The sequence below is a fragment of the Onychomys torridus genome, chromosome 16, assembly GCF_903995425.1.
Source record: "Onychomys torridus chromosome 16, mOncTor1.1, whole genome shotgun sequence".
NCBI classification, from domain to species: Eukaryota; Metazoa; Chordata; class Mammalia; order Rodentia; family Cricetidae; genus Onychomys; species Onychomys torridus.
The window spans coordinates 26,884,603-26,912,523 of NC_050458.1; the positions used below are offsets into that span (position 1 = coordinate 26,884,603).

The 27,921-nt window shown below is 42.3% G+C and overlaps 1 protein-coding gene across 1 annotated transcript in view; it reads right to left on the reverse strand.

Moving 5' to 3' along the window:
• Positions 1–27,921, reverse strand: part of A1bg (alpha-1-B glycoprotein) — a 104,677-nt gene that overhangs the window by 75,850 nt on the left and 906 nt on the right. The window contains exons 3-6 of the mRNA XM_036208379.1: positions 27,583–27,855; positions 27,094–27,390; positions 26,325–26,621; positions 25,267–25,557 (exon numbers count right to left, since the gene is read on the reverse strand). Of these exons, the coding sequence (XP_036064272.1) occupies positions 25,267–25,557; positions 26,325–26,621; positions 27,094–27,390; positions 27,583–27,855 (1,158 nt within the window). The remainder of the gene's footprint in view (positions 1–25,266; positions 25,558–26,324; positions 26,622–27,093; positions 27,391–27,582; positions 27,856–27,921) is intronic.

Here is a 27,921-nt window from a genome sequence, read left to right on the forward strand (position 1 = left end):
GTTTAGGCAGTGGTAGCACATATCTTTAGTCCTAGCATTCAGGAGGCAGAGATCCATCCATATCTCTGAGTTCAAGGCCACACTGGAAACAGCCAGGCATGGTGACACACACCTTTAATCCCAGGAACTGATGCCAGGAAGCATAAAGGTGTATAAGGCATGAGGACCAGGAACTAGAACTTATTTAAGCCTTTAGGCTTTTGAGCAGCAGTTCAGCTGAGATCCATTTGGATGAGGAGATAGAGGCTTCCTGTTTGAGGAAACAGGATCAGCTGAGGAATTGGCGAGGTGAGGTTAACTGTGGCCTGTTCTGTTTCTCTGATCTTTCAGTGTTCACCCAATATCTGGCTCCCGGGTTTGTTCTTATTAATAAGATCTTCTAACAATTTGTGCTACGTGTGTGTGTGTGTGTGTGTGTGTGTGTGTGTGTGTGTGTGTGTGTGTCTGTGTGTGCTTACAGATTTCAGTGAGTAAGACTCTGAGACATGTCTTCCACTATCAAAAGCAGTCTTTCACAACTTAGAAAGTGACTTAGGGTTTTTACATGATAGTGTTTTAACTGGTTTAGAACTAGATAATTATTCTAGAGTAAAGCCTAGGACAAATAACTAGACCTCGACTGCCCTTAGGATCTACTTTATAAACATCAGAGCACTGGAGTGAATTATCTTGAAGTAACAGAAACAGATGAAATTTCATTTGTTCATGAATAGTCATTAGTTGATTCATTACCTCTAAGATATTTCTTGAAGAAATCTTAAGTGGGGAAGAGGGGAAAGAGAGCACCAGGGAGTACATGAGACAGGAAAGGAGGGATATTGGGAAGGAGGAAGGGGACCAATAAGAGCATGACAGGAAGGTGGGAGAGGGCAGTGGTAGAGAGAGAGGTAAGAAGAACAAAGTATGCAAGAAAAGGCCATGTGCACTATTTTTTGAGTGAAAAAAAAATACTTGAAAAGGATTTACAGGTATCAAAATGCACAAAGGTATATGAAAATAGAGTAGTTGTTTGATTTAAGGGTTGCTATTCAAAGTGGTGTAGAGTAAAATGTCTGTGATGCAACATTTTTTTTTTTTTTTTTTGTCTAATAATACCACTCCTCCAGCATCCTAGTAATTGTGGATCTTCTTCAATATACAAAAATATGGGTTCCATAGTTGATCCCATTTCATAATGAGTTTGTTAAGAAGTCTTTTACTTTGAAAGTAGATATATTTCTTGAGGAAGTAATATGTGCTTAGCATTGGAGATGTAGTGGTTAACAACAGTGGATTTCTATTTTCATAGAAAATTATGTCTGGTGGTAGATGATGGGCAGCTGAAAGAAAGCAGGTTGGTTTCTAGGATGAAGGAGCCCTGTGAAAATGAGACAAAGGCTGCATGGTTGGATTTGGTGATGTGTTTGTGAGGGTGTCCAGTGAAGGCTTCCTAGGGGAAGTCAGATATAATCAATTCCATGTTAGAAAAATGAAAAGTCATCATCAAGTAAAATCAGGCAAGAACAAAGACAAGGATCTAAGAGTTCCAGGTGTCTTGAGCAACATATATGAAAGCCCAGAAATCAGAACATGCAGGGGCAAGGGGAGGCTATCCTAGACTGTCCACAGGGACAGTGAGGCAGTGCCAGAATGGTGCAAGGCAGAGGTTCCAAAGGCAAATGAGACAAGGTTCTCACTTGTCTGTAAATGGCCACCTGCTAATTCTGTACATCAGAAATTTAGAGTAAATCTAATCAACAGCCACTGTAAATCAACTACTTCAATACCCTGCTTTCTAAAACCAGAGAAGAAGTCACTAGTCTGCTTGGAGTTACAGGACCATGTGTTTGTTTTTTCCTGGCAGGGAGCTGTGGCTTTAACTTCTGGGCAGTGTTTATGTCACAGCATAAATCCTGTCTTGATGTCTCTGTAGCATTCCATGTAGTGTCCACTCCTTGAATCTGGGGTCCAGAGTAAGTCCCCAATTGAAGACAGGTCTTAATTAGCACCTGGTTGCCCAAGTATGAGAGAAAAAGAAAAAGTTCAAGGTAATTTTTTGTGTTTCATTGAGATGTACAAGTTGTACAACCCAAAGCCCTGATGCAAATACAAACAGGAAACGGGACTTTAAATTAGTCATTTAAATAGTTAGTCATTTTCAAATTACCTACTCAGTATTTTGTGTTATAGCTATACAGACTGGAGATGGATGCCTGCTCTGAGTTGAGACATACTAGGGGAGATGGACATATGTTAGACTTGTTGTACGCCATAGAGTCAGGGAGGAAGGGATATATAGAGGTGTGTGGGTACACATAAGAAGGCCTTTTAATTTTATATGACCTCCTTCAAGATGTTTTTCTTAGAACCCTCGAGGTGAATAGAAGGTGGCAGAGACAGAAAGAGATTCTGAAATGATGCCTATGAGAGATCTAGGCTGGAAAGATCAGAAAGAAGTATTCCAGGCTTAGCAGGAACAGGTGTGACAATATGAGACTAAGTCTGCAGGATGGTAGTGACTTTTCTTCATGAGTGTCATGAAGTGAAGTCTGTCTTTTCTGTAGAAGAATGAGATGAGATATAGAGCTGTACTGTCTTGGAGGGCAAAGAATAAGGTCCACATTCTAGAGTATGATGTCCTTAGTAAACATAAATTAGAGATAAAAAAAAATGTGAGGGACAAGATGAAACAAACTAGAAGTAAGCCGACAAGCAGAGCCAATAGAAACAGTGTTATTTCTAGGGGGTCTTGCTTGAAGGCCACCTGAAGTTGAGGGCTGATCTTCATGTTCACTCTAAGCATCTACAGGCCACTATTGGTCTCTGAGAACAATGCCAAAGGCAAGGAATCAGGGGACAGGTCCATGGTCACCTGTCACATCTGTACCACGTTCAGCACAGCTAAGATCCTACAACCCGGACTGAGTCACTGAAGGCATGAAGAAAGTGCAGACACATAGGCACACACACAGAAAACTGGGTTCAGGTGTGTGGTGCTCCCTCTAATGGAGCCATACCAGCTATGAAACAATCCAGAACCTCAACGTGTTTAATATGTACACACAGTGGGAGGGGTTAGCTAGTCTCGGTGGGAGGTCTCTTCTGGCATGGAAGTCTCAGGCTGTAGACATCTGGGATGGGGAAGCTGCTGCGTTTGGTTGCTAGCTTTTGTACACACTGCCAACATTTGCACTTGGACCAGAGGAAGCATTTGTCACCTCTCCAAGGTGGGGTAGACTTTTGCCAATTTCCCATGGATCCCAGGCCTTGGACCTTGACATTGTTCAAGACAGCAATACACACAGGACTTCATCCACTCTCCACATTTTCGCTCAAAGTCTCCCCTACTCCTCACACATCTGTGCAGAGTTCTGGATGCCAAAAACCTCGTAAGGCCAAGGTTTATGGCTGGGTAAACCTGTGGGTTTTTAATGCAAAGAGTCTCAGTTCTCCATGTGGCTTTTCCAGGCGGAGAAAACAGCTGTTCATTACAGGTGTTGGGCACTATGTATGTAAAAGTCATCCCATTTTTTTCCTCCTGAAATCCACCTTTCCTTACTTTATTATCAACAGGTAGCCGTGTACCCAAATGCTAATTTTTCTTAATTAAATATATGACAGTTTAAAAAATGACTTCCCCCTCTCTTCTAATTAGATGTTAGTGATTCTGCTCTCTGCTAATTACCATGTGTCTTCCTTCTGAATGTTGTATGTATTTATATATACACATGCAGATATGTGTGAACATTTGTGTGTGCAAAGATTCACAGACATGCATATTTGAAATTTTAATGACCTGCCTCTTGTGAGAGTGCATCATTGATAAAAATACTCTCATCTTGGATTGGGAGGTTTCTGAGATATCAATTTCCACAGCTTCTTCCATATTAGGCTGCTTTTATCTCAGAGGAAATAATTATATCCAGGCTTGGCTCTGTTCAATGGGGCATGACTACAGCAGAATGGATCTCTTCCCGAACAGAAAAAGAAAATTGAAAAGAAGAAAAAAAAATACAGCTTGACATACTAGACTCCAAATTATCTAAATCTATTTCCAACAAAAAGCTCTGTGCCTCAGCAAAGATGATGACCTTTGAAAGAAAAATCCATTGGAAAAAAAATCCATTTCCCATGCTGTAAGGTTAGGAGAATAAATTGCACTCCTGGAGGAGTCAGGGAAGCTCCTTTTGACATGCAGTAAAGCAGGTGGCCTCATTTGAATTTTCCCATTAGGTCTCCTAGAGAGTCCTGGGAAATACATTGGCCTTGCTTACTGTAACTCAGCTTTGGCTCTCTGTCTGTGGAACTCACAGTTTTTCACCAGGGGTAGAATTAGAGTCTGGCTTATTTGAAAGCTCCAGCCAGAAGTTATTTGTTACAGTGTCCTTTGTTTTTATCTGCCATAGAATACTAAGTAGGGTTGTTTTCTACAGAATATTAATACTCTGACTTACTAGTGGGCAGATCTCTCCCCACTCTAGCCCACACCCCCTGCTATTTCCCTTTCCTTTTGTGTTCCTACTTCAAGGGTCAAGGGGAATGTTTTCATTGTACATTCTGGAAAAACACATTTTAGTAGAAGGCTTGGTGTCAAAATCAGTCCTAATGAGCTCCCTGTGCTGGAGGAGACGATGGAGAATTAGTTCCATTCTGTTGTATGTTCATTTAACAAATGACTACTGAAAAAATTGGATGTGACACAAGAGATCTAGCCCTTATCCTCATACAGTATACAATCAGGAAACAGAGACACTAAAAGTACACATAGGCAAAGCATGGATTATTTGACCAGTGAAGAGTTAGGACTGATAAGAATAATACACAAAGGGAAAACATGTCAGAGAGACACATTCATATAAGTTCTCAAGCAGCTTAACACTTTAGGAAGTTTTCAAACAGGTTAAAAAATATTGCCACCTTTTTTTTTTAGTGAAGGTGTAAATAAGCTGATTGAAAAATATTCACTTTATTTTACCAAAACCAACCAAACAAAAGACTGCCCATGAGATTTTTGGAAAGATATGAAGAAATGCAAGGGTGCATATTAATGCAGGAGGTATGGTGTGTGGCCCCACAGGTTTCTTTTTTTGGAGGAGGAGGAGGGGGACTCAGCAGTTTTTCTGAGTGACAAATATCTACATCAGCTAGTTACTTTCCATCTTTGCTTAAACGGGTAAGCAGTATAGTATCCTCATGCCAAACTGTCTGTGAACCTCAGGATGATGCCAAAGCTGAGGAACAGGTGTGAAACAAGAGGACACAGATCACAAAGGCTCAGCTCTGCTGTGACTGGTCTTGGGAGCTGAGGAGGGCCTCTGCCCACCAAGAAGAAAGAAGGCCCTTTCCCCTTTCCTCTTTCTGGGAATTCAGCCCATAAAGAGGCAAATAGATGGGAAATAGTCAGAGGGTGAGGGTACACAATACAGAGTTGGCTAGAAGGAGATTTACGCTCCTATTCCATGTGACATTTGAAAGGTTCTTACCCCTTTGAAATGAGAATGCCCGGGTTAGCCTCGGAGAATCATACTTCTAGGGAGGCATGCCAGGATGCGCAGTGCACAGCGGTTATGAATGGGGGGGTATTTTATTGCATTTTTGTTATGTTGTTTGGCCGTCACTTTCCCTCCTCTTCCAAAAGAGCACATATTACCGAAAAAATATGTGGCCCGACTCAGCTGGCAGTAGAGTGACATCCCAGGTTTGCACTGCACAGCAGGAATTCCACCAGAGACATCCCCAGCCCAGCAAGCCTCAGAGGCCTTCAGACAGGTGCTCTGTCAGGCACAAAGACCAAGGAAAGGTTCTGGTCCCTTGAGGTGGGGGAAGAAAGCAACAGCAAAGAAACAAGCTATTAATGTTAATGTTTCTGGAAAAGGAGAGGCAAGAAAGGACATGGATGCCCAGAAAGAATGACTCCATCTGGCTTTGAAGTGTTCATTTCCACAGGATGAGGAGAGTGAGGAGAACAGCGAGCAAGGAGGAGGGACATGAGGAGGTGGAGGTAGTTTGGCAGGCTCTGAGAAATTACATGAGGTGCCGGGAGTAGCTTCTGTCTAGACAGAAGTCAGCTGGCCAGGTTGCCATCTACAACCACCCCCACCAGGAACAAAGGCAGAGCAGGAAGGGGATGTGCCCGGTAGCTCTGTTTGCTCCAACTGTGAGGTGTGCAAGGCCTAGAGGCTACTTAGGCATGACTGAGATCTCTTCCAAGGGTTTCCTCTGTGAACCTCTTCAAGTAAAGAATTTTACTCCCAATCTCAGTAGAGCTAGGTGAAATCTGTCTGTACATCCTTCTGGTATCCACATAGCGCAGCATCTATCCCCCACCCCTTCTCAGATACCTGTATCCTCTTTTATGAATAATTTAAGTGAGGAGGTAGCTTGAGACGAACTGGAAAGAGGGGAAATGCCGAGGCTGTGTTATCAGGGCATGGTATTGTAAGCACTGGTGTCTATTTTTGTTTTCTCTCTACATACCAGAGCAGTAGAAAGTAAGGAGACAGATTACAGAAAATAGAAAAAGCTTGGGCTATGAAGTGAACTAGCATTGATGTTTATATCTGTCGAAGGAGACAAGTTTATCTTTGCACTGTAGGTAAAGCCTCCATGCATAAAGATTTGGTACAGGTAAAAACTGAAAATAGACCACCACAAAGCCTGTTACCCTATCTTCTTGATGGGCTAACTTCACAGAGTGCCCTTTGAGTCACTATGAGATTGTCCACGTAGAGCACTGAGTGAGGCACCTTGCTTGGCCAGTGTTCACAAACAGCTATAGGGCATAAAACTTTTCTTTTCTTTCTTTCTTTCTTTTTTAAAGGTTTTATTTATTTATTATGTATAAAGTGTTCTGTCTGCATATGTCCTTGCAGGCTAGAAGAGGATACCAGGTCTAATTGCAAGTGGTTGTGAGCACCATGTTGTTGCTGGGAATCAAACTCAGGACCTCTGGAAGAGCAGTTGGTGCTCTTAGCCACTGAGCCATCTCTCCAGCCCCGGGCATAAAACTCTTATCAGGACTGAATCCATCATCCATCTTTACAGGGAAGACTGCAGAATTGGAGGTATACAACTCCTGTGCTCCTTGGGAAGTTGGCAGGCAGACTTTTGTAGACCTAAACAGTGGAGCATTTGTGACATGGCCCATGAAGCATTTGGGTAGTTCCCACTGCTCCTAGGATCTTATTACTAGGCAACAGAAACCCTTTATACAGTACAAAAACACGCATGGCTCTGAAGGATGGAAAATGATATACATAGACTGATTAGAAGAAACAGGAGTAGCAAGATCCTGCTTAGGCCTTATGCCTGTGTGATTAGGGTAGAAGTAAATGATGGGAAACCAATAATCATATAGAAATAGAGCTGTCAAAAGGATAGTTTCTAGGACTGAAGACCAGGACAGTGTAGTTTTTAGTAAAAGATTAGATGTGAAGGCACAAGCTATATCTTAGAATCTTGACTAGAGTCTTTGATGCCTGCCTAAACATTTAGAATTGATCATGCAAGTTGTGAAGACAAAAAGTGATGGGTCTAGAGGGGGGTAGTGACATTCAAGCATTGGAGGTAAAATTGAATTAGCAAGTCTATTAAGAACCAGGATAATTGTTATCCACAACAATTATTGTGTTCAGCTCAATAACAATCCCTTGGCACAGAGCATGGTGTAGTCAACATATGCTTGCTGAGTTTTTATTTTGAATATTAAAATTGCTGAAACTCACCTGTCATCTGGTCTTCCCAGGAGTTATAATAAAAATTAATTTTTTAAATTTAATTAAACCTGGAATGACTAAATACTTCTCTTGCACAAATCTAGTTCCAAGTGTCAGATGAGGTCAGACATACCCCAGGCCTCTTCCCACCCCTAAACTCTGCCCTAACTAAAGTCTTTTCTACAGGATTAAGATGAAAATGGGCTTCAGTAGTATTGATTGAGGAAGACTTTTTTGTTTGTTTGCAAGAGTGCATTTGTTTCCAGTTTAGCCAGCTGAAAGATTTCAGTGTAAAAGACAGACATTAACTGAAAGATTGATGGAAAGATTGTCAGCAAATGGAGTGAGTAATCAGCATGACGTGGAAAATTAGGGGAGACTTTAATGATAAAGGAACATAAGCTAATCTCTGCTGAGGCTAGTCTGGGAGAAGAGAGGGCTGTAGAATGGCTACCGTAGGGGAAATAAAGCTCCCCAGAGAACCCCAGAGAATCATCGCAGTATATGAGAAGCACACGGACTCTGGAGTCAATCAAAGCCAGGACCTCATTCAAGTTCATTACCTTGTGAGTGTTTCCATGGAGAGGGGGATGTTTGTACTGACTGCTCAGGGTCTGTATGGGACGAGCCAGTGACAAAATGTGAAAGGATTTGAGGCAGAGTCCAATATTTAAGCTTCCCTGTTCCCTTTCACATTTATTTATTTATTTATTAATGCTTTCTGGCCTGATTTTTTTTCCTTTTACTCCCAATATCTACAATTTTGAAATTGGTCATAGGTACTTATGTTGTTGAAAGTTTCACTGGACTCATGTTGAGGAATAATAATGGTTCTTTATGTAGCACTTTGATGCCTCAAAAGGGTTTCCTGACATCGTTGCTCTCTGGGAGCTATATTCTTACCCTAATTTTACAAATAGAGACATTAAGGATTCTTGAAACATAGCCACTGTTTAATGACAAAACTAGGTCTTTGGCTCCAAGTGCTTTTCATCCATGACAGAAAGTATGGAGGCATTTTTGCAGACTCCCCTGGTGATGGATTCTACATTCTGTGTAGGACATTACTGCTCGAGTCTGCATTCTTTTGCTGTGATGAACACCATGACCAAAAGCATCTTGGGAAGGAAGGGATTATTTCATTTTGCATTTTGAGGGAACAGTTTACCTCTGAGAGAAGTCAAGGAAGGAGCCTGGGGGCACAAGTGAAACAGATCATGGAAGAAAGCTGGTTTTCTACACAACTTAGGACCAGGTTCCCTGAGGTGGCACTGCCCAGTGTAGCCTGTACCATTGCACATTAATCATTAATCAAGAAAATGCACATGGCCACAGACAATCTGATGGAAGCAATTCTTCAACTGAAGTTCCCTCTTCACAGGTGACTCTCTTTTGGGTCACACTGAGGAAATAAGCAGCGTAAATGACTCATTACCAACTTGATACACAAGCAAACCATTAATAAACCATAACTTTTTTCTTGTTTATCCTCTAGATCTCACATTCATATCACAATATAAAGCACCATAGAACTTTAAAAGCCCCACAGTCTTTAAAATTTTCAATACTTTGAAAGTTCAAGTCCTCTTTAAAATCCTGATGTCTTTTGGGTCCCCCAAAACAAACAAACAAAAACCAAACAACACACACCTTCTTATTCCAAGAGAGAAGAACGAGGGCACAGTAACAACCAGATCAAGGCAAAAAGTCAAACTTTTAACACTGTCAAAAGCTCATTGTGTGATGTCTAGGATTGGCTTATGATCTCCTGGGCTCCAAAGGTCTTGCATGGCTCTGGCTCTCCACTCTACAATCTGCAACAAATAGAGCTTGTCTTGCAGGCTCAGACTGTCTCTATCCTACACCTGACATTATCCTTAGAGGTCATCCAGTCCAGGTATCTTCAATATGGTGGATCTCCACGACAAGTGACATTACACTTTTACCAATCACCTCTTCTGATGTCTCACAACACCAAGCCACAACAGCTCTGCACGATCCCTTGAGCCTCCAAAACCAATACCACTTGGAGACTCTTATATATTGTTTGTCTGTGAGCTTGAGATCCACAACCTTGTCACTCATGGATTGCAGCTTTTGTGTGCTGACCCTGAGGAAAAGATTCCCAGAAGATTTCACCTAAATGTTACTAATCTCTTATTAATCACAACTGATTTTCACCACCAGCTAATTAGTGTAGATTAGTGGTTCTCAAACTGTGGGTCATGATGATCCCTTTGGAGGTTGAATGACCCTTTCTCAGTGGTCACCTAAGACCATTGGAAAACACAGATATTTATGTTAGAATTCATAACAGTAGTAAAATTATAGTTATGCAATAGCAATGAAAATAATTTTATGGTTGAGGGTCACCACAACACAAGGAACTGGGTTGTAGCATTAGGGAGGTTGAGAACCACTAGTATAGATTGTCCCAGTAAAGCAAATATTTCATTTTGATGGTGTTGGTTTCTTATTAGAAACAATTGTTTCTTCAGCCTCAGCTGACAGAACACCATATATTCCTAATTTAAATACCTCACAAATGGCCTAGATAAAGTCTTTAAGGGAAACTCAAAGCATCTCTCCAAAATTTGACAAGCTAGGTCTGCATCATCTGCAGCTTATCTTCCAAGATCCCATGGAATAACCCAGTAAGTCTGAGAACTCAAGGGATTTTCCAACTCAAAAGTTTCAAACACTTCCACACTCCTCCCTCCAAAATAACATGGTCAGGCCTGTCACGTCAAAAGCCCACTTACTTTCTGGAGCAGTTTCTCCTAATTTGCTTTCTGTTGCTGTGATAAACACCATGAACAAAATCAAAGTGGGGGTGCTGTTTAGATTACAGTTTATAGTCCATTATAGAGGGCAAGCAAAGTAGGAACTCAAGACAGGAACCCGGAGGCAAGAACTGAAGCAGAGATTGTGGAGTAAAACTGCATACTGGCTTGTTCTCCATGGTTACTCACCTTGGTTTTTTATACAGCCTAGGACCACCTGCCCAACTTCAATCATTAATTGAGAAGATGCACCATAGACATGCTCAAATACTAATCCGATGGGGGCCATCCTTCATTTGAAGTTCCCTCTTCCCAAGTCTCTCCAGTTTGCATCAACTGGATACATGGTGTCCCAGAAACCACTTCTGGTGTCTTCTTATGCTATTTTTTTCTCAGAAGTAATTGATAATGTACCTAGAGACTTAGTAGATTAAACTGAAATAAAAGTGGAGCTTGAGACAATCTGTATTGGAAGTGTATCTCTTCCCATTACCAATCCTAAGTTATATCTATGTATGAATTAGCTGTTAAGAACCACTTCTGAGATACCTGAGGCAGTGGAGAGACATGCATATTTTCTTCTGCTGAAGGTATACACATGCACATCAGAGCTAGCATTCTAAGTTAGCAACACAGTAGAACTAAGTGGTACATGTCTGTAATCCCACACCTAGTAGCTAAGACAGGGTGATTACAAGTTCAGGGCTCCACAGGTGAGTTTCAGGCCATTCTGAGATACACTGTGTGATCATCAAAAAAATAACAGGAAAAAAAAAAACATTAACAGCAGCTCCAATAGCTGTCCCCATGACATTGTCCTCACAGATGACTGATTTGCTCATGGTCCCCCTGACCCTTGCTCACCAATCCCATCTGCAACGTTGTCTCTCTAGTTTGGGCTCTCACTTCTGTATATTTCTTTCCCTGCTCCCATGGGAACTAAAGCTTCCAGTCTTCTGCCTCAATTATGCATGTCAGAGATATCCCACTTTAGAAGCCCTGTCACCAGGTCCTAGGTTAGGTTTGGGGTTTGTCTTGTCATGTCCCCTACATCGAGCACCACCACACTGGCCTTCGACAGTTCCAAAGCAAGCACTCTGACAAGTTCTGAGATAGGGAGAGCAAAAGTGGACAAATGTTATGGGCACCCCTTCATCAGTGGATGGGCCCACTGCTTACCGCAAGGCCTTTCCACTGGTGGCCTGGCCAGAAGAACATAACAGAGGGAGAAAATTGAGGTCTGACAAAATGTAGTATGGAAAATAAAATCAACTTTACCCAAATCACTGAGATTTTGTCCACAGTATACTGTCACTTGATGTTTTTTTTTATTTATCCTTCAAGGCTTTGGTCTGTCCAAAATAATGAATTGTGCTGATTGCCCTGTGTCATTCGTAGACAGTTGTGGAAGCTAATTAAAAATGAAACCAAATGCCACAGATATAATTATTACATAGTGAGGTAAGGGTAACATTATCTGATGCTGTTTACATAGACCAAGAATTAATTTTAATCAGAACTGTCAAATGGTAACTGAGAAACCAAGTAAAAAGAAATTTTACCTTAAAAAAAAAAAAACAAAAAAAAAACCCAAACAACTAAAAGCTGGGTGGTGGTGGTGCACGCCTTTAATCTCAGCACTTGGGAGGCTAGAGGCAGGCAGATCTCTATTAGTGCGAGGCCAGCCTGGTCTACAGAGTGATTTCCAGATAAGCTCCAAAGCTACACAGAGAAACCATGTCTTGAAAGAAAACAAACAAACAAAACTAATCACACACCACAGTTATTGCCTAAATACAAACCAGATTCCTAGGGAATGTGCCATAGAATGACAATTGTTCTCTCTTTTTGCTTGTGCAGCAAAAATAAACATATGGACCTTATCAAGATGAGCTTTCTGAGTCTGATTCAGCAGGCATGCAAGATTTAGGACCATTTGAAACATGTAATCATCTGGCACCAAAAGATTAGAGTCATTCTTTCTAGTTTCTGTAAAGCATAAATATGAGATGTATCTATAATGGAAATGGAATAAATATTTTAAAGCATCTACTCCCATCTTTACACATAATTTATAATACTATTTTATGACTCTGTGTGCATGTGTATAAAATACACAGTTCATTCTAGTGCAATATATCAAAATAACAATAATATGCTTATACATATTATGTGTGGGTTAAAATGGGGCCAAGCAACTGGCAAAGCTCTAGGCCATAAGCCCTAAGAAATCCTTTCTGGAACTAAGGACATGTATTGTCTCAAGTCTATGAGCAGGAGAGTGGAAGAAGGTAAGAGAAAAGTGTAAATAGGATAGGCAGTCAGTGGCACAGCCGGTGGCAGAAGCTGGCTGTGTGATGGAGGCCACATTTTGTTTCTGGGAACGGTGTAACATGGAGGTAATAGATGACAAATGTCAGTCATGGCGGCGGCAGCACTGTGGTAGGTAATGGTAAAGTGTGTTCAATAGATAGCTGGATTTTGCCAAATGAAAAAACAAGCCAGGTTGGACTCCAGAGCTCTCTATTACATCCTCAGTCATTCTTTCCCCCATTGACTAAACTACTGTTTCACCTTGTATGAATGCTTTAACTTTTGCCAACCTCAACCTTCCTGTCTTTCAAATGGTCACGCCTATAACAACTCAGTGTTTGTGAGACTAACACATAATAATGAGCTTGAAACTATAGTATAAAACCTTAAGAGACAACACAGTCAAAGGAGCTTGCAAGAAAGGATAGAAAACAGCTGATTTTCAGCTTCTTTATAATTTAACTTAAAATAGATTGAAACAAACCCTCTAGTTCACCTTTTTTTTTTTTTTTTGAGGGAGGAATAATTTATTGACCTCGACTGTTATAAAGGTGTTTTCCCCAAATTTATATGTTGAAGCCCTAAGTCCCAATGTGATGATTTGGAATGAGGGGCTGTTAGGAAACATTTAGCTTTAAATTAGTCCATGTGAATGGCACCCCCACTATGAGGTCAGTGCCCTTGAAAGAACAGAAGCAATAGCAGCTCACTCTCCATTTTGTAAGGAAGGAGTAAGCCATTTGCAAGCCAACAAGAGAATGCTACCAGGCCAGTGCCTTGGTCTTGTTATTCTCAGTATCCAGAACTGTGAGAAATGTTTGCTCTTTAACCAGTTTATGGCTTTCTGATTCAGCAGTGTTTATTTTCTTTTTAAAGATCCAGGACACATTTGTTTGTATGCAGCACATATACTGAGGACCAAACATCTAAAATGGAATGTACTTGCAGACAAATAGCTCAGGGAGAGTTTGTATGTGGTCAACTCATTGTGCATGGCATGCAGCTGACTCTCTCCTAAAAAGAATTTTCTGTTTTTTTTTTTTTCCTTTAATTTCTTTCTTTTTTATTTCTAAGTGCTCCATTCTGTGGGGATTTTACAGCCCCTTGCAGGACCCATCCTTCCTCCCTCACCTCATCCCCCTGTGTCAGCCTTCGATATCTGGAGGCACACTCTACCGGGAACCTGCTGCCATGGAATCCAGACAGGTAATCTTGCTCCTCCTTCCTGTCCCCCACAGCAATTCACCAGTCTCATCCCTAACTTTGTAACAGACCACCCCGGCAGGGGCTGCCTTGCCTTTCTACCTCTATTCCCTGGGGACTCCACAGTCTCTCTCAGGACACCACCCCCTTGAGTCAGCTGCTAAAACCTGATGGCAATCAGGTAGGTGGTCTTCACTTTTCTCCCTGTCCTCAGATGAAAGTTCCCCAATCCATCTCCTCTCCTGTAGCAGACTACCTGTGGGGGCTTGTCCTCCTCCATCTCTGATTTCACTCCATGGGGACCCTACAGATCCTCATGGGAGACCCAGCTTTCTGCCTCCTGTTATTATTCCTCCACTGATAATCACTTCAGACTCCAAGACTATAAAGTAATGTAATGACAACATTTGATGCCCTTAAATGAGTAGCCTCTTGTTATAGCAGCAGTAAGAAACTGGCAAAATCGTAGAACTCTCCATATGTCATCAAACACACAGTCAGTTCAGTTCAGCATTTTAACCTGCAGTTTAGGTGCTTGTCCTCTTTCTTCTCTGTTTGTTTCTAGATGTCCCATTTCACTGCACTGTTAAAATTCAGCAGACTGTTTCTGAAGGAGGCATTACCATTTCTACTCAGGGTTACCATGCTGACCCTTGGGAAAGCAGACATACTAACAAGAAATCTTCGTTTTGGAGATGGTAGCAGTAGACAGCAAAGATCAAATCTAACTTCTGAGATTACAAACTCGGGGTTAACTTTAGCCTCCATACTTGCCCACTGTATGGACTTAACGGAAGTTGACAGACCTCTCTAAGCCCCAGTTTTCTCACACAAAATGAGGTTAATGGTGATCCCTGTGCCATGGACCTGCTGTGAAGTCTGACAGATGAAGAAGACTCGGAACGGTACATGGAACATACATAGTTTACAGGTGTTTGCTTGTTGAAGGAATTTGCCAAAAGTTGGCGATCTTGCCTCACAGCTCTTGCTCAAAATTCTGAGTCCTGGGTTTGACACAAAATAAGATTGACAGTAAGTGCTGTGTTGATAACTTTTCCATCACTGTGACAAAACACCATGACCAAGTCAACTTACAGAGTAAAGAGTTTATTTGGGCTTATGGCTCCAGAGGGGTGGAGCTCAGAGTGGTGGAGTGGAGACATAGTGGCAAGGGCGGGAAACTGAGAGCTCACACCTGAACCCCAGCAGGAAGCAGAGATAACTGGAAATGGCAAGTGTATCTCAAAGCCTGGTCCCATTGACCTACTCATTTGAGCAAGGCCACAGACCCCAACTAACCAAACAGTACACCAACTAGGGACCAGGTATTCAAATGCCCAAGGTTATGGGGGAACATCATTCAAGTCTCCACAGGTGTCTACCATATTTAATGAAATAGAAGAGGTAAGCAACTTTCATATAACTCAATATAGGTTCCCAAAATTTAGGTAGCAATTCTTTTTTCAAAAGCAGTTTTAGAAATCTTTGAGAAACCTATACACTATATTTTGATCATATTCATGCCTCTACTACCCTTAACTCCTTCCAAGTCAACCCCATGTTTTTACCCCCACAACTTGATGTCCGTTTAAAAAATATTTAATAACCCATCAACTCTAAATTTCTACTGTCCATATACTTCTGGGTGTGGGCCACCCACTGGAGCATGGTTGATGTACCAGGAGCAACAACCTTGAAGAGATCTCCCTCCCACAGAAGCTATCACTTGTCAATAGCTTCTCAGTTAGGGGTGGGGTTTCCTGAGCCCTTCCTCCCTCAATACTGCAATATTGACTGTCTTGCTTCTGTGCAGATCTCCTACAGGCAACCATAGCTGCTGTGAGTTTATGAGTACTGTGGTCCTTCCATACCCAGAAGACACTGCTATGCTCTAGTACATCCTTAATGGCTCTTATGTCTTTCTTCTCCTTCTTCCCTGATAGTCTTTGAGTCTTAGGGAAGAGGGGGAATGTTCTTATTGTTTATCTAGTTGTTCATAGAAGCTCCTGGATGAGACTGAAGCCAGATGCTGCTCATTCATGCATCACTTCTTCTCCTCAGATAGACTGTCAATCATTTTGAGCCATTATGCTATAAAGAAGAAATCAGCCTGGAAAAGAATGAAAACCATTCCAAGACAGAGTTCTACACCACTGCAGAAGCATGGTATGGTATACATGACCTAGGATAATCTCCCTAATAAGACTGAAGGGGACATGCAAGGACTGTAAAAGTGATATCACTTTCTTCTTGCTAGCAGCAGAAATACAAAGGTAGCCCTTACAGAAGATAGAGAAATGCAGTCTTACAAAGTCCACTTTCCAAGGCATTATTATCCTGAAGAAAGGCTAAGAACTTGCTTGAGAAACCTTGGACACAAAAGCAAATATATAATGTCCACACTCTCACACAGCCACACATATGCAGCCACAGAGGCACCAGTAAATTGTCTAAGAGTTTATAGTCACGGAATCTTTCATTTTGACATGTATACTATTTTTACATTTTGTCATTTGCAGCAGAGGCTAGAGAAATTCTAGCCACTATGAAATTCTCTTGCTGAGGGTTCTTAGCTACCCCAGGAAGCCTATCCAGGCCATTATACCTATCCATGCTGAGCAATGTTCACTTTTATGGTGCTCCATGACCCATCCCAGCTGACAGTGGCAATAATACAAAGGTCAATTCCTGCTCAGCTGCTCTGTTGTTTTTCATCCACCTCCCTCCACTCTGTGAGACACACAGACTTGAGATTACAATCAGCTGAAAGAACCTTGAAGAATACTCAGCCCATCCCCACTAGTCTACAGAAGGGACAACCATACTCTCCAATAGGGAAGTGATTGGTTATAGGTCACATGACTACTTAGATAGGGAGATCGGTCCCAACTTACTACACTTGGATCCCTTTTCTCTTGCCTCCCAGCCTATTCTGGATGAGAAAGTGAGTGTATGTTCAAGGAATAGAAACCCATGCTCATGTTTGAATATTAAAATTTAATATTGTAATTTTGGCTCAAACCCAAACTGAATTTAAAAAGTGCATCTGTTGCAAAAAAATTAAATAATGCATTTCTGGTTTCAATGAGCATGCTTCTGAATAATTTGTGCCCACAGGTCTACTTGGGAAACAGGGCTGATACAGGCAGAAAGCAAGCCAGCTTCAGAGACTCCATATCCTAAACCTGCCCTCTCTTCCATCTACCTTTCAGCTTCATGCTTGTACACAGGCTACCCTAATTTCCATGTGCTCCTAAGTGCATATTTGTACCACCAAAACTGATATTTATGTGCCCTGTTGGGTTGATAGGATTTCCATAGCAAAATACCACCAAATGAATGACTCAACCAGTTTGTTTTTTTCTCTCAGAATTCTGGGGGATGTAAGTTCAAGATTAAAGACTGGTTCCACTAGAGAGCTCTGGAGGAAATATCTGTCCAGCACTTGTTCCTTACCTTGTAATGGCCATATCCTCTCTATGCCTTACATTTTTTAATATAGTCTATGTCTGGGTCAAAGTTTCCTATTTTAAAAGGAATGCTGATTTTATGAGATTAGAATGCACTCATTAAGTTCATTTTTACTTTACTACTTCTGTGCTGACTTTATCACTAATTGAACTCAGGAGATGAGACCTTGAGGGCCATGACTCCAAACTCTGAGGCGGTGGTGAGATACACAGGTCACTGAGGGGGCGACTGAGAAGAGAGGGCTTGGTTCTCTCTGTTCCTCACTTACTACTGCCCACTCCAGCATTAGGCTGGGCACAGGACCATGGCTGTTTGAACTTCTGCAAGAGCAGAAATTACACTTGCCTTTAGAGCTAGGTTGGTAAGTAAACAAGATATCCTTTAACAAACAGCTGTTACATTGGAGAATCTCAATACTTTCTCTTTTACTAACCGAGTTTATTTCAGAGATACACACCTGTGAGAACTTCACAAAGCCCACAAATTTTATACCCTTGAAAACTCCTAGATAAAAGAAAGAAAGCATAGCAGTCTACAAAAACCTGGGGCCCCAAGCCCCTATCAATTCTTGTCAGTATTTCCATACTCACAGAGAACACTTGGGCATAATTTTTTTTTAATTTTTTTCTTTAAAAAAAAAGGTTTTTTTTCGTTTTGCATAACAATCACAGTTCCTACTCTCTCCCCTTCTCTGCTCTCCCACCCCACCTTCCCTAATCACAACCCCATCCACTCCTCAGAGAGGGTAAGGCCTCCCTTGGGCAGTCAACAAAATCTGGCATACTAAGATGAGGCAGGACAAAGAACCTCCCCTCCTGTGTCTAGGCTGAGCAAAGTATCTCAACCTAGCAAATGTGTTCCAAAAAGCCATTTCATATACCCAGAATAAGTTCTGGTCCCACTTCCAGGAGCTCCCCAAACAGATCTAGTCACATAACTGTCACCTACATTTAGAGAGCCTAGTTTGGTCCCATGCATGTTCCCCAGCTGACAGGTCAGAGTCCATGAGCTCCCAAAAGCTTGGGTCAGCTGTCTCTGTGTTTTTTCCCATTATGGACTTGACCTCACTTGCTCCTGTGATCCCTCTTTCCTCTCTTCAACTGAAGTCTAGGAGCTCAGCCCAGTGCTTGGTTGTGGATCACTGCATCTGCTTCCATCACTTACTGGATGTAGGTTCTGTGATGACAATTAGGGTAGTCACTAATCTGAAGGTAAGTTAAGGCACCCTCTCCATTATTGCTAGGAGTCTTAGCTGGTGCTTGGACAATTTCTTAAACTGTTTCTCAGGTAGGCAGGCCATCTTTGTGGTTATTACTTCCTATTAAAAATAGTAACTATATGTTGTTTTTCTTATGAACATAATACAAGTCTCCTATCACAAAATGTAATACAAAAGTCCCGTGTAGGGTTGGGGCTGTAACTTGAAAGTTGAGTGCACAAAGACCCTAAATTCAATCATTTTCATTATCAAAATATTCAAGTGTGTGCACTAGAACATACAATAATATACATTATTTGGTAATGTCATCTCTTACTTTTTCTATAAAAAACTGTCACCACTGGGCATTTGTTTGTCTGCTTCCTCCTGCTTGTCATAGAGTGGAAACATCTAGGATGTTTTATTTCTCTTTGCCATCCCTGTGCTCACCTGCAGCCCTTTCACAGAGCTCCATTCATACTAGTAAAGGGAGCTATTTTAGGTACATAAACACAACTGAAGGGTTTATTCCACCTGTAGTAGCACTGAACCAGTTACTTAGCTATTCTAGAAGAATTTCTTATCAGGATGTGCCAAAGTAAGGAAGGGAGAAAATACCAGCAAGAGAAAGCAGAGTAAAGCCTGCATACCCCAACAGGAGTCTAGGAGGATGTAGGATTGGAAGAGGATTGTCTGAACAGCATGCAGAATGTGGAGCCTGGGGAGGGAAGACCTGGGCCTCTGCATCATGATTATACAGGAGGTCTCCCACCCAGAAAGAGTTCTGGAGATCAAGTCTGATTTCATCAAGGAACTGCTTTGCAGCTCTCTACCTGTACTTCTGCCATTGTTGAGCAGTGTGGTACAGGGCTGGGAACACATGCCTAGGAGCTTGGTCCTGGAGCTTCAGTTGATTGTGATGTACTAATAAAAGCAAATCAGCTATTGTCTCAGATTTTTAAATCTGTAAAAAATAGATTAGAAAATGCACATGATCCTTCTGAGATTCTAGTAAGAGAAACTAGAGCCTCCTAAGATCTCCCAGAGAGAAAAGTAAGAATGGAATGAATGAAGAGCTACAATACAAGGTGAGGGAGAATGGAATGAATGAGGAGCTATAACACAAGGTGAGAGAGAAAGGAATGAATGAAGAGCTACAACATAAGGTAAGGGATTATAGGCACAGAGCAGGGGCACCACCAAACTTTATTAAGTGTTTTCTCTCACCTCTTATAATCCTATCACCTAAGTTTTCCCTTCCAGTGACCTGTCAAATTACCATTCAGATCAACTGGCTAATTCAGTCAGAAAAGGGAATGGAAAATCCCCATGTCATCTGATGCACTTTACTTTGATGGATGAGCCTGGAGTTGCAGGGAGAGTTAGGCAGCAAATTCTGGCCCTTTCAACCTAATTATTGCATATCTGATTCATTTCCCACTTTAATTTTGTTTTTGTTTTTATTCAAAATATAACATTGCTTCTTGAGTTGGGAGATTAATGAATTTTTTTCTTTTTTAGCAACAGATCATTTGTGGGCCCAAGTTATAAATAGGTTAGAATCTGTGACACATTGTTTTCCCTGTTCATAATGGAGGTCTCCTGGGATAACTGAGTTACATTTTTCTTCCAGTCAGAGATAATTAACGTCTAATTATTTACTGTTACACTAGAGGGTTTTTTTTTGTTTTTTTTTGTTTTTTTAAGGAAAATGCAATGCTTTCCTTTTGTGCTGTATTACTGGAAAACTGTTTAACAATAAGATGGAATTGTCAACATCATCAAGTGATTGTGTGATTGATTACACTTTTGATTGCTTTTGTGATTTACTTGCTTAACAAATATGTGTTTATTGTCTTCTAATACTAAATAAAATATTAGAGCATTCAGTTTCTTAGGTGCAGCCATGCTCTGGATCTAATGGTCAGAGGGGTATAGAGGAAGAAACTCACTCCCCAGGTTGATTTGTTCTGGGCTTAGAGCATTTTCATTTATTATTTATTCACTCACTGTGCATCTTGTCTGTACTTGAACACCAGTTGTGGTGATATTTTATTTGTGCTGAAATGTGGTGATATTTTATTTGTACTTCAAGAAATAACGCTTGCCTGGAGATCAGAGGAAAAGGCTAGCCATTATAAGTAAACAAGAAGTCAGGCAACAGTAGCACAAGCCTTTAATCCTATCACTTGGCAGGCAGAGATCTGTCTGGGTCTCTGTGAGTTCAAGGCCACACTGGAAACAGAGCCAGGTGTGGTGACACATAGCTTAATTTCCAACCCTAGTTAACCATGGAGATTTGGAGGTCTGTACAGACAGACAGGAAGTGACAGAGCTGGACAGGAAGAGGAGTGATATAGCTAGACAGAGAGCAAATCAGATGGCAGAACAGCAAGGCATATAGGCTTGGGTAGACAGGAAGAAAGTTGCTTTTGGAAGCTGCAGAGTAGGTGAGGTGAGGTTACCTGTGGCTCTTCCTATTCCTTTGATCTCTCTCAGGCTTTAAACCCAATTTCTGGCTCCATGATTTTATTTAATATGACCATTTAGAAATTGTCTACACAATTATGTGACTTTTCCAGGGAAGTTGTGTAGAAATGCCCACTTCCTTCAGATTGGACACAAATAGATCTCAGGCATGTCTCCATCCAGTCTAGCTCCTGAATCGATGAAAGTGTGGCATTATTGGAATGAGAACTGGCGTGTGGACTTATAGGTACACGTGTGACTTAATGAGAGCTGTGTCATTGAGATTCCCCTGATGGTATTGGTGACAAGTCACCAAAGGTGCAATCTCACTTGAGTCTCCACTCTGTCAACATCCCATTGTCTCTAAGTCTTGAACTGCCCATGCATATTGCAAACAGGAGAATGGTGGCTGGAATCTCTGGTGAGGAGCTGATGAGCCCTGTCCTCTGCCCTACAGCAGAACATTAATAGGCCTGATCACTTGATCTTTTGAGATTATCTTGTCTGTGATCATATCAGCTTTTATTTCAAGCCAGAAGTGGTCATGTCACGACTAGAGGCTGGAATTTTACTGTACCTACTATTTCATTTGTGTTGCTGAATCTTACCATCTTTCTAAACCAGCAGTTGTCAACCTGTGGGTCAGAAACATCTGAAAACACATATTTCTGATGTTCTTGGAACTGGACATGGCTCATTAGCAAAATTACAGTTATGAAGTAGCAACAAAAATAAATATATGGTTGATGATTCCTAAGATCAAACATTTCAATGTGGTTCTTCCAGAAACCATGTTCACTTGTCTGGTTTTGCGAATTGTATTTCCCTTTATTCTGTGACTTTGTTAGTCTCTTCTAATTTTCCATAGTTGACAATACTCTGCTATATAGGCAAAGAAATGATGTGTTTTATTAGCATCCCCAGATGTTAGTTGGCAAAACACACCAAGTAGAGGACCATGGAGTTAAGAGCTAACTACAAGTCTTGTTGTGGTACAAGGGCTTAATCCTAAGTTCCAGGAAAAGAGATAAAACTGATTTTAACTATCACACTGGCTGAACAAACCCTATGACTTCCTGGTGCTGTCTCTTGGGACACAATGTAAGAATGAAAATGGCAAAGTGGGATTCCTTGTGTTGTTATTTCCTTGGGTAACTGTACTTATTTGAAGACAGACTTGATAAATAAAGGGCTAAATACCCATCAGGACTTTTCCTGCCCAGAATATCATGGTCCTAGGAAGCAGTGACAGAGGTATTCTCTTCATCAGACCTTGTGGAGGACAAGCTTCTCCTCATCCCTGGTTCAGAAATAGAGCTCTTTTCTGACATACTGGTCATTTGTTTTCCAGGATTTGGAACAGAATTAATTGGCTTGAGAAAGCACTGGGACTATGATAAGTATTATTAATGATACAATTACCTGTTCTTTTCTTCAGGAGATGGGTGCTTCCTTGTTCCCTTGCTTGTTCTTAGAATGGACCCTTTTCTTCTTTTTGTCTCTAACAAGTCCTGTTCAGTGCCCTGGGGATCGATCTCAAGCCACTCCCTGACAGGATTGTTGCCAAGATCTCTCCTACCATATGGAGAGTGGTCTCAAACTCTTGTCTGTTCTGTGGTAAAAGAAATGAATGGGCCCAGATCCACCTCCTTGGCATGGTGGGAAATCTTTGCAAGACATGGAAGAAGTTCATGAGAATTCAGCCTCTGTGGTGTCCCAGGAAATGGGTTTGGTATTCTCTCACTTGTTATTACTCAGTTTGACCTTTATCACTGCCCCATAACGTAGAACAAGTTGTAGTAGCCATTGTATAGAAAAGTGAAGACCCACATTATATTGTAAGAGAACACTCCTCTATTGAGCAAAAGATTCAGAAATCATCTCATTTTTTTTTCCCTTTCAAATCACTGATTCTCCTCTCATATCACACACATGCTCTCCATGGACAACATGGCACACCTGCTTTAAGGTAGAGCCTATGAAGTCTGAGTGTGTTCCCAGCCTCACACTAACCTTCTTCCAACATAAACCTTCTCTGTGCTTAGGGTTTGTACCTTTGTAGAACAGCTCATGCCTCTCCTGCTCTGTTTCTTCTGGTTGTTAAGTCTTCAAAGCAGGACTGAGCACAGTAGCACATGACTGTAATCCCAGTGATTTGGATGCTGAGGTGGGGGGGCGGATAAGGAAGACCAGGAATACAGAGCTGGTTTGGGATATAATATAGTAAGATCTGTCTCAAGACAGAAATGAAAAGGTCATCCCTGGAATCCTTTGTGCCTAGATTCCCAAGGCAAGTTAAAGCCAGGCTGAGTTAATGATTAAGAGACAAGCCTTAGACTGATATGGACTGGGACCAAAAACCACTCTGCTGTTTGTTAACTCACCATTTTGGACACTCATTTATTGTCTACTCATCTCTAAATTGGGAATAATGCTATTAGGAGAAATGGTTGCTGTCTCCTATAATTCCTGTCTTCTCCTTCACATCTCCAGCTATGTCAGGGGCCAACATCTCCAAAGAGCCTAAGTGACCTATTATAACATTCTCAAGGACTTTAAGATGGAGGTCTATGAACCAGCAATGTGAGCTCCTTAGAATTTTTGCACTGCATCTCTTGCTATGAGTGAATCTTACTGCATGTGACTAAACAATTTATTTATTATTAGATATGTATATGTGAGTGTGGTTTGTTGCATGATTGTGTCCATGCAGGTCAGAAGATGACTTTGGGGAGTTGGTTCTTTCATTCTCCCATGTCCAGGCAGGATGTCTCTTCCTTCAGTCACTCAGTCCTCCAAGCCTGGTGGTGCTCTATTCTCCTGTCTCCCTCCATCTCACTGTAGTAACACTGGGATTACAGATGCATGCCACCACATCCTTCTTATTTTATTATGGACTCCAGGTATCGCCTGAGGTTGTCTTATTGTGCAGTAAGAGCTTTTACTCACTAAAACATTGTCCTGCCTTAGACTGTATATTGTTTAAGAACAGAGACCAAGTGTTGTTCATCTTTGGGATCTCCTCTAACCAAATTGGCCTCTGGATTAGGCTGAACTTCCAATACGAACTTGTTGGAAAAACAATAATGAATCAACCCTTCAGCTTTGAAGCATGAGTCAGTATTTAGCATGCATGTGAGAGGTGAAGGGAGAAGGAAGGCCCCCTGAGCAAAGACACTAAAGGAATGGTGGTCACAGGGAGGCATGGAGTATTTCTGAGCTATCCTGGGGACCAGAAGCACAGGGGATTGTGGGATTGACGTCAGGGAGGCAGGGTAGTTTTGAACTGGGGGCCCTTGCTTCTGCTTCAGGGATCATCACTTCAGGCTTCAGTCTCAGGCTCCACTGAGGCTTGAAGGGAACAAAACATTGGTTCAGTGCTGAAGATATTTTTTTGTTTTGATTTGTTCTAGTTGAGTCACTTGGGATAAAGCATTGATTTGGACACACTCTGATGCCATCCATCAGCGCGTATTTGTAAAAAATAAAAATAAAGATAAAAACTAGCCAAAACTCTTTAATGTTGCATTTTCTAACCTACTGCTAGGGCAGGAAGAGACCCGCCCATGCTATACAGACAATGCCAGAGCTCCAAGATGCATGTACACAAGCACTGGAAGCAGGAAGAAATGAATGGGAGCTAAGAGGAAGGTAGAAAAGAGGGCAGAAGAAAGGGATTTTGAGAAATGTGGTAACAGGCCCAGGCCTTCACTCTCATCTTCTCAGGATCTAACCCTTAACCTACCCTCTTTAGGACACAGGGTCTCGGGCTTGGAAGAACATCTCCCCACTGCCCCCCCCCCCCCACCTCATTTGCAGCCACTCTGGAAACATGGGTGGACGACAGACTTCAAACAAACATTTCTTTAATGTTTATTGAGTCCAGGGGGAGTGAAGGAGAGGCATCTTACATTGGGAAGAATTGGGAGCTCTGCCTGTCTTCAACCTTTTCCAAGGACACCATTTTTTCTTGTGTCTGCAGCCATATCAGATTTCTAGACAAAAAAGATGAATGCATAAAAACTCTGCAAATTGGCACAGGGTATTGCACACTACACTTGATTAAGCACTTAAGCAGTGTACAGTCCTGGTAATATCAAGAGGGAAAACCCTAACAGAGCCCTGGAAGCCTTACTTTCTACTATAAGCTCCACAGGGTTGCTGAAGTCGGACTCAAATTTGAAGGGCGACATGGCTGTATAGCGGCAGCTGTAGTTGCCTGAATGTTGGGGACCCACGAAGGGCAGCTTCAAGTCAGCTGTGGTGCTTTTTATTGCTTGATTCATCCACATGGGTGTGTGAAAGCCCTCACGCAGCAGCTCTATGTTGACCATGCCCACATGGCCATGGCAGCGAAAGTTGGCTTCACGGCCCAAGGGAACAATGCCTTTCCACAGAGCTTCAAGCTTTGGCTTGGGTGGTGGCCCTGTGAGGGAGGATGGCAATGAGGTTATTGCAACTTCTGCCAGGCCCTCTGGTGGGTCTGCTCTAGCTACTTCCTTTGCACTGTCCACTCTGAGCCAGGCTGCTCCCTCTCCTTCCTTATGCCATAAACACTGCTCCTGTGAAATCTTCATCTCCTCTAGGTGTTTATACCCCCAAATCACAATGTCTATGAGATCTACCAGGTCCTGGTCTGTCCCAGGATGTCGTGGGATGCCCAAAGCATTGGAATGTTGAAGAGACCTTTCAGAGAAGTTCTTGTAGCAGAAGCATACTTCAAAGGACTGTGGTCAAAACCTAAGTATGACTGAAGCCTTTGTGTAGTCTTTTGTGGGTGAACTCTGACCCACTGAGACCTTAACGAGGAAACTGAAGGACTAATAAGACCCAGGGACTCTAGAGTCTGTAAAACTACATATCAGCTCAGGGCAGTCAATGGTATGAGTGGACTTGGCAAAAATACGTCATAGAGAAACTGAGGCACAGGAGGGTATATTTGACCATGAAAAAATTGGATCCTCACACATTTGAACATGGTTCTACAAGATGCCTTCTACCTGAGAACATAGAAAACAAACCAGGGTTTCATGCCTCACCTGGGAAAGGCCACATTAAGTTTCTCAAAGTCTAACACCTGATTAAGGCATAACCTGGAAATGATGACCCTTTGAAGGATCACAGCACAGGAACTCTGGTCCCTAAGTTAGTAACACATTGGACCTTCCACCCTTATGGCCATGCTCAGCTCACCATTCACAAGCAGCTCCAACACCTCACTGGGAGCAGATCCTGAGAAGGGCGGTTCCTGTTCCATGTAGACACAACTGTAGTTGCCAGAGTCTATTGTTGAGATATTGTGCAGCTCAAAGACAGCTTCAGTCCCAGATGGATTCAGTATCTTGATCACGGGGTAATCTGTGTCACCTTGACGTAGTAGGCCAAAACGGAGGCCGGCCTTGGGTGCAGTACATCGAAGATGCAAGGTGGAGCCAGGTTCAAGGTCATGACTCGATGGCTCTGCAGTGAGCACTGGTGCGGGTTGTGTCTCTGTGGAGGATCAGACACACTGACCCAGCCTGAAGGCATGGCAAGGGACCCAAGGGTGGTCCAGCCTATGCTCTAGTTTAGCCTTCTGCTTAAAGTGACCTCCCTGCCATCTCTCTTGCCTGCTTCTCTAGGGCACAAAAGACGACACTTCTTAACATTGTGCCACCACCTCAACATCCTAGCCTTGCCAATCTCTGAGCAGGCAGCAATCCCCACTTCTCATCCCTGCTAAGATACCCTGACATGTGGAGGCCTATTAAAGTCTGTGCCAGACTTCTTTGGTGACCCAGTTCTCTGTAGGTTCAAGGTTGCTGTATTAATTGTCCTATTTAAAGCTAGGGAAAGTGAGGCTGAGTAAAGTGATATGTTAAGATTTGGAGGTTTTGCTTTGGGGTCCCCATGCTGCTTGCTTATAGTCACCATCTTTGACCTTCTAGCCCACTCTTGTTTGCAGCCCAACGGTAAAGCTCACCATCACTCCACATTAGCTCTTTGGGTTCACTGTCTTCAGACCAAGTATGCAACATTCTGTGTAGGCGGTAGCGGCAGGTTAAAGGTCTTTGGTTACTCATCTCTGTCAAGTTCAGGTAGTACAGGGAGACTTCTCGGAGGGGTCTAACCTCACGAATGTTTAGGATCTTCTCATCTTGCCTGAGTTGGAATTCAAACACATTCCGAGGAGCCTTGCAGGCAAGGACCGCATTTGAGCTGGGGTCCTGGATCCTTTGATAAGTTCCCAAGAAAGCCATCAAGGGCTTAGGTGGTTTAACTGCAAGGCAGGGACAAACACTGAGGCAGGAGTCCAGGATTCCCTGCTTTGTAGGGTCCCACTGAGAACTGCCCTTTGTCCAGCCCCCAAAACTTCTGTCCTCCAGTGACAGTTCATGGACAGCCAGTTTTTCTCTGGACACCATGCACCCAGTCTTACTCCAGTTTTTCATTGTTGGGGTTCAGCACTCACCATACTTTGTGATGGTCACAGTCTCACTGGGCTCAGAGGGGGTGCCTTCTGCGTGAGTTCGGTAGCTGCAGCGGTAGTTACCAGGATGTCGGACTACAAACCTGGCTACTACATTGTCTTGGGCTTTCCTCACCCTCAGGAAATTATCATCTTCCTCCTTGCTCAGTAGGAAAGTTACACCCCTCATTGCAGAGTGGCACAGTAGGTATGTGGCCACGTGAGGTGTGATCCAGGACACTGGGTCAGCCAAAAGCGAGGGTGCAGGCAAGGGCTCTGTGGATGGGGAGGGCAGGGTTGGTGAATGCTTAAGTCTTACTCCAGAGAAAGTGAGAATATGGA